The sequence below is a fragment of the Taudactylus pleione genome, unplaced genomic scaffold (assembly GCF_031769625.1).
Source record: "Taudactylus pleione unplaced genomic scaffold, aTauple2 ptg000006l, whole genome shotgun sequence".
Taxonomy (NCBI): domain Eukaryota; kingdom Metazoa; phylum Chordata; class Amphibia; order Anura; family Myobatrachidae; genus Taudactylus; species Taudactylus pleione.
In genome coordinates this window covers 24,697,932-24,705,383 of record NW_028284409.1, presented here as the reverse complement: position 1 = coordinate 24,705,383, position 7,452 = coordinate 24,697,932, and the positions used below count along the sequence as shown (strand labels likewise).

Genomic DNA, 7,452 nt, shown 5'->3' with positions numbered 1-7,452 from the left:
AACACCCTGTAGTTTGTTTACTTTCATTGTATGATATTCACTTGTGATGTTATCAAATATGAAGCATGATGTGACAGTAGTTAGAGTAATTGTGTATGTACTATTTATTTGGCTTGGTGGTTAGGCGTGACATTTTGCCTATGCTATGCCAGATGTTCTAAAAATCTTGTACCTTTGCCCCTTTTGCACATTTGATAAACCAGCAACAAGCAGACAGAAGAGGAAGTCAATGTATTTATTATTTTGCCTTATGAACAAAATGACATTATTATAGACATATGTCGATTCACAGGGAAAAGAAAATCTTTTTGTCAACTATAGTTTTGCTAGACGAGTACAATAGTCTTTACACATTTATCTTTTTACAAAACACAGCTTTCTTGGGCTGAAGCAAACTGCAACCACATATTATCATGTATATTACAGCTTCTTACAATTTCAGAATAGCGAATGGAGAAAAATAAGTTATTTAAATATGGGTTTCATATACAGAAAGTGCAACATAGTTAGTTGTTTAATCTTCCAAAGGATATATGGATTGAACATTGTATTATACAAAGACTATATAGTAATGGCATGGAGGAAATGGAGAGTATACAACTGAGAGTGTACAATATCATCAGAGGAAGTGCTGCCTTCCCTTTAATAAGATGCCCACAAGCAGGAAGTGTTACTAGTTAGCCCACGGTAGACAAAGTAGTTCATTCAATGGTAGCTGTTGGGTTATTAATAACCAGTTGGTTATAGCCAGCAGAATGTATGTGATAACGCATTTTTCCAGTATCTGATTTCAAACACCTGTCAGCAGATTATGGAACTGAATAGTATATTATACAGAATAGCACAGAGCATGCTGGGAGAGGGTGGCTCAGCAACAGTTCCCAGGTCACATTTGGCACAGATATTTAATAATCATTATGGAACAATAAACAGAACAATATCTTAGCCACAAACAGGAGGCAATCGTGTTTTTTTGGACATATTATTAAGATTTTAAACTTTGATTATTACTGTCCTGAGGTTAACAGCTTTCAATGAAATTAAAGAAAACTATTGGGTGAAAGTCTAACAGAGTTGTGGTTAATATTGTAGCATCTCTATCTTCTTATACAATAACCCATGGGAGAGCACATATTATATTTGCAGATAAGCATTAGGTACCAAATGCCCATCTTTAACTGCAGTTTCATGATTCAATGCCTTTTCAACCAATCATCTGTATGAGCTCACACAGAAGCCCATTGATTAATTATCGGGCCCTAGATCAGATTATTAGAATTTGTTATCACTGTATTTGCTGCAATAGGAAACTCTTTACCGCCCAGATGTATTATGAAACACGTCCAGGACCAGGGGGTAAGACAGGAGCCAGTCCCTGCGATGTGTAAAGTAAAGTGAATGCATCAGAGATCACTTTACTTTGTTCTGCGAGACCACTGGCTGCATTCTGTGCATGCGTGGTCATCAGACCAGGGAGAGATCCAGAGGTTCCCTCTCCCAGTAAAATGTGCAATATGTAGCCTATAGGCTACTATGGTGCTAACAAGTCCAAGCTCCGGCTGGCAAACTTCACAATATAGCAGCCCCCTATGGAAACAGGGAAACCGCAGCAGATATCTGTTGTTGAACCTGTCATACATCGTGGGGTTGCTTAAACTTTGCGGGTATCCCTCAAAATCATCCTTTTCCTGGGGATATCCCACAAAATTTGTTTAATAAATATAACCCGTAGTACTTTATTCATAATTGGCTGCTTAAGTTGATCACAGGCAGCGTGGAATGAACACAGCTAGCTCTGAACAATAACTAGAATAATGGCCATAGAGAGGAAACTATGGCCCTCATTCAGAGCCGTACGCTCTGAGCAGAGCGCACGCTCTGAATGAGGGCCACCCTCCATAATTATGGAGCATCCTCCTGGACGCTCGTATAGCTGTGGGTCACCACCCACAGCCTATACGAGCGTGCAGTTTGATGGCCGCGATGGTCGTGACCATCGAAACTGCGAGCCGGAGCCTGCGGTTGAGGTTTTCAACCGCAGGGCCCGGAGTGATTTTGGCTCTATCAGAGCCAAAATCACTCCCACTGACATCACTAGTGATGTCAGTGGGCCGGCTTCTGACGGTAGGCGTTCCCTTGGGAACGCCCCCGTCAGGGAGGCACGCCCACCAAAGGGGGCGTGCTGTCAATCAACATCGACAGCATGCCCCCTTTGATCAGACACAACGAGCGAAGGAAAGTCCTTCGCTCGTGGCGTCTGGCGCATGCGCACGACGGAGCTCCCTCCATCGTGTGCATATGCTCAGTGCAGACCATCGACCCACTTGCGAGCGGACAGCCGCTCGCGAGTGGGTCTGAATCAGGGCCTATGTTTGCTCAAGAGGGACACATACTGCCCACAATTGGTTTCATGCAGCTAGATATGTCTGATCAATTGTCTTCTGCTCTGCCTGGAAATCCCATTTCAATTTTTATTATGACAACACTTCTCCCTTTATTATGATGCTCAAATGCAGCGTCGTCACTACGCCGGCTCCTCCTCAGTGACAGCAGCCGGGTGTTGCAGTGTGACATTCTCCACCAGCACTCGTCTCCTGTCACAGAGGAGGAGCAGATAGTGCAGGCATTAGTCTCCGGGGGCAGCCCAGCATCTCTAGGGATTCTGGACACGCCCCCGGAGTGATACGATCGGGATTTCCTGGGAGACTACGCCCCTTTATGTTAGACCACACCCCCTTTTTGGGCAGGCACACAGTGTGTCACTAGACCCGGTTACGCCTCTGCTCAAATGAGTTTGAATTCTAAAACATTTGGGGGAAGATGTATCTAACCTTGGCGAGAGATAAAGTGGAGAAGTGTAAATCAGCTTGTGTCAGTTATCTAGCACAGTCTCTGAAATGCCAGTTAGACACTATTTGGATGATTTGAACAACGTCACCACTATCTTTCTCCGAGGCTTCATACATCTCAGTCAATCCAATCTCAAAAATATAGAAATTTGTTTTTGGTTGACCAAGGTGTGTGTTATTACTGCAATAATGTTAACATAACTTTGAAAATTATGGTGCATACACACGGTCAGATACTTATCAGATATGAACGATAACAATTGCAAAAATAATTCAGTCATTCATATCTTTGACATATAGAGCATGCATCGAAGAACGATGTGCGTTCCCGCATGTCAGATAACGATCTCTGACATCGAAGGTGTTTGCAGTAAGATTTTGCCGATTTCATTAATTTTAATACTGTCAGAAATGTTCAATCGTTCATCGTTTATCAAATCGTTGTAAAAATCGTTCAATCATTCATCAAATCTGACCGTGTGTAGGTACCATAAGTGTTTCCAGCTCGCAGTCCAAAGATGCTAAAAGGTCTACTTTTTGTTTTATAGAACTTTTACTGTACTTTGAGTACACATTAGGTCTTTGCATGGAAAAATTTAAAAAATATTCTACAAATGTCATTATTTATGCTGGAATTAAATCAAACGTGTTTTCTTCGCTGAAATTCACCTACTTTTTTTTGTTTATTTAAAAAATGTATTGCAATTCCCAAACTTTAGAACTGATTTGATGAACAAGAAACAATGTAAACCAGTTAGCCACACCACACAACAAATTGGCACCATTGTCATCCCAACTCGATATATAAACCAAGTACATTATCTGTGGAGGATTAGAATTTAAAATACAATGTGGCATTGCCAGAGCACAGAAGACCAAAGCAAAACTCAAAGGTTTATATTTGCAGAACAGCCTGTTCCACTGCAGAATTCAATTTGTGCCAAACTCTGCTGCAAATTCACTCATTTCTATTTTATACTATATATTAACAGGTTTATTGCATGAGGACCTTATCAGAGTGACAAGTGTTATTTATTTTCATTACTCGTAAACCAGAACTGCCCTACACTGCAAACGTCACTATAGAATGAATGATGTAAGAGGAAAATATGCATCGTCTCTGCATGGTAAGGACACCTGTGCAGTTATCACTAGATGATCTATACGGGATGTAGTCGACATTTAACAATAACCATAGTTCAAGTTATGACTTATTCAGGAAAAGTCTCGGGGTCTATGTACTAAGCCTTGGAGAGAGATAAAGTACCAACCAATCAGCTCCTGTTATTTTTCAAACACAGCCTGTAAAGCGACAGGAGCTGTTTGGTTGGTACTTTATCTCTCTCGCCAAGACTTAGTACATAGACCTCTGCGTTGCTCTCATACATTCTACCTTCAAATGCTTGAAGAATTCTAGGACTGCTCTGTTACACAGTCCACAACAATAAAATATTACACAGTCTCTTGGTCTTTTGAACATGTATTCGATCTCTGGAATTAACTCTTAAAATATGTTGAAAATGCTATATTATTTATACAAGTATACATTTGGAATAAAATAAATCTCTGTAAATAACTCACAGCTGAAATAAACTGTACAGTAAATATATATATATTTTTTTCTAAAATAATTCATGAAACTTAGGAGTTTGGTAACATTTTGCATATACAAATGATCTCCGCAATAGAAGACTGAACTGTTATGAAACGTTGTTTGGAAGTTGTATGTTTTTTTATAGTGTCACGTGATTTTAGGTCAGTAACACTGGTAGGTACAGAGCTGCAACAACTAGAAACTATAGAACTATAGAAATTATGTTACTTTTCTAGACACTCAGTAGTAAAAAACATATATGATGGAATAATGGTCAACTGAATTTTTGTACCAATCAAATGATGGTGTAATGATGTGTATGGTAGTGATAAAAAAGCATTAACAACAAGACATTGGAAGTTACCATACCAATAAAAGTTGCAAGACCAAGTAGAAATATACATTATACAAGTACTGCTGTTGTAACCAGCTGCACAGTTTACCTCCTATACTTAAATGTGAAGTGCCATGATTATTACAGGATGAATAAAGCTAACAATTAATTTTTGACAACATTTACTTATAGTCAGCAAATGGGGGATATATCAATAATACTGGTCCAAAGTAAAAATGTGGTGCTCTCTACAGCAATCAGATGTCTACGTTCATTTTAAAGAAAAATTACAGCATCTGATTAGTTGACACTTCAAGCATGTGGATGTATCATTTTCTCATAACGTATCACCAGTTATAAGGTGAATCCAACTGAATAATGTAAAACTTTTTTTTTCAGAAACAAAAATAAATAAAAATAAAACCAGTAAACACAAAACCACTAAATACCTTGTGTTGCAATGGCTTGAAAGACACTGGGGCTGAATAGTATAAGCTTAAATTCCTTTACACTGAATAATGTACATGTAGCATTATCAAGTAATATCTGTTAAATTATCTATTTGTTACATGAAAATGGATTTTTAAGACAGTAACAAAGTTGATTGCAACCGAAACAATTCAAATTTGTCTAATTTATATGAAGAACTATATAACCAATCTGCAATGTATCTGTAGCTGAACTGGGTGATGTGAATGTAACAGAGGTAAACTTAGCTCCATATGTATTTCATGTGCTATATCTCCACAATCAAAAAGGCAATCATTTCTTTTTGGTCACTTCCACAAGATTTATGGAATGTTGACAACACAACCTTCTTTAAATACACAAACCAATCAAATCATATTCCTAGAGAAACAATAATTTGTCAACAAGCAGAACTGGAAGCAAAAACATAAATCACATTTAATATGTGTTTATCCATTATTATATGAGGGGATGTTTTGGAAGGGTTTTTTTGTTTGTTTTTTTTTACATATTTTATATCCTGATCTTATTTACCATGTAATGCAATTTTGCAATATTTTGTCGTTCACGTGGGTACCAACTTTAATAATATTGGTGTGAAGTACTAATATAATTAGCACTTAAATAATTAAATTAGATTTAGTGTTTACTGAAATACAACCCTGTAGATTTCACACATTTCTGTTACCCATAAAATTCATATTCCATGACTAATAGAAACCACAATAAGTTACAACAAGTTGCACAAGGTTAGATCATGGAACAATCTTCCCTTATATAGCATACAGTAGAGGTTTTCTGTTTTAAAATATCCGCCATGTTGGAACAACACAGTAATAGGGAAATGAAAAGCCAAATAAACACTACTTTATGCAAAATCATTGTAGAATATCAAGGATAACAGAAGCGATAAAGTCATAAATTTCTATTTGTTTTCTGTGGATCACACAAAACCACAATAAACGTTTGATAATATATAATCTCAGTATATTGTAATCAAACAGAATCTGGATGTCAAAATAGCAAAGTTATAAAAGCAGACTGGGACCATTGAGAGAATTCGAACTCAAAAATACATCCTCTTAATTTGTATCTTTAAAACTTTTGTAATTTTAAGTATAAGCACTAAAAGACAGTACTAAACATTAATTCATGTTTGGGAAATGCTGTATACTGTAACTGTATTTTATGTGGTCTCATACACTTCAATTCATATCCTGTAAATATTCCAAATACATTATTATAGGCAGGGTAACACCAATGTAACAGTTATTTTGTGGGACAGTCTTGAATTGATCCTGAAATGTTTCTATAGGTGGCCATGGGAACATATTCACCTCCTCGTGCTCCTCATGTACGTCTTACTTGTCTTTTTATGGAACGGTGGCCATTAACACCTGAAAACATGCTGTATTCAGCAACACTTATTTTTCCAACTGAGCGGCAACTGGACCAGAAACGTTACTTGAAAATATGTTTAAGGCAAAATAAGTTTGTTACTTTAGTTAAGCCAGAATAAATTATTCCGTTCCCAATACTATGGAAAAGCATGATTGTATTAGTTATGTTAAAAAAAATAAAAACATTTAAATTCACTGTAATACTTTGGCCTAGGTAAATGTTCTTGTGCCCATACTATGGAAATAAAAGCAAACTGTGTAGATAGCCTAAAGCACTTCTCTTTATCCACAGCCTAACAGGTCTGGTAGTCACACAACACTGCACCTTACAATACACAATCATTTGAGTCAACCAAGAGTATGCAAAGTCTTCCAAAGCTCTGCCTTGTGTCATTGGCCTTAAGACATGAATATGATGTCGTCAGTTAAAGATTACGGAATCCATGTTCTTCTGCTCATTGGGGCACAGGCTGCAAAACGTAACAGTGGAAGCAGGTCTCCGATTGCAGTAGGGCCACAGTTTAAACAGCCTCCGGAATTATGGTCTTTATAAGTCTTGCGGCCCCAAGGAGCTTGTTTATATGTCCTTCTTCCTTTATTCCAGCTCCATGTAAGTGAGTCTGTGAGAGAGCAGGCACTTTACTCAGTGTGGTGAAGCCAGCATCCATGAGAGGATGGGTATACATAGGGAGTCCAATTGATATAAGCCAATCTGAGACAGATGAAATGTGTCTGGGAGAAATCGGCTTTCTGCAGATCTCTGTAAGTCCTCCACTCGGGATCTATAAAACAATTATTTATAGATAT

General features: G+C 37.8%; 1 protein-coding gene across 3 annotated transcripts in view; it reads right to left on the bottom strand.

Moving 5' to 3' along the window:
• Nucleotides 1-4,166: 4,166 nt before the first annotated feature.
• SASH1 (SAM and SH3 domain containing 1) overlaps nucleotides 4,167-7,452 on the bottom strand; it is a 272,900-nt gene continuing 269,614 nt past the window's right edge. For all 3 annotated transcript variants that reach the window (XM_088455529.1, XM_088455389.1, XM_088455448.1), the window contains one exon: nucleotides 4,167-7,427. In XM_088455529.1, coding sequence (XP_088311655.1) covers nucleotides 7,167-7,427 — 261 coding nt within the window. In that variant the 3' untranslated portion in view covers nucleotides 4,167-7,166. The remainder of the gene's footprint in view (nucleotides 7,428-7,452) is intronic.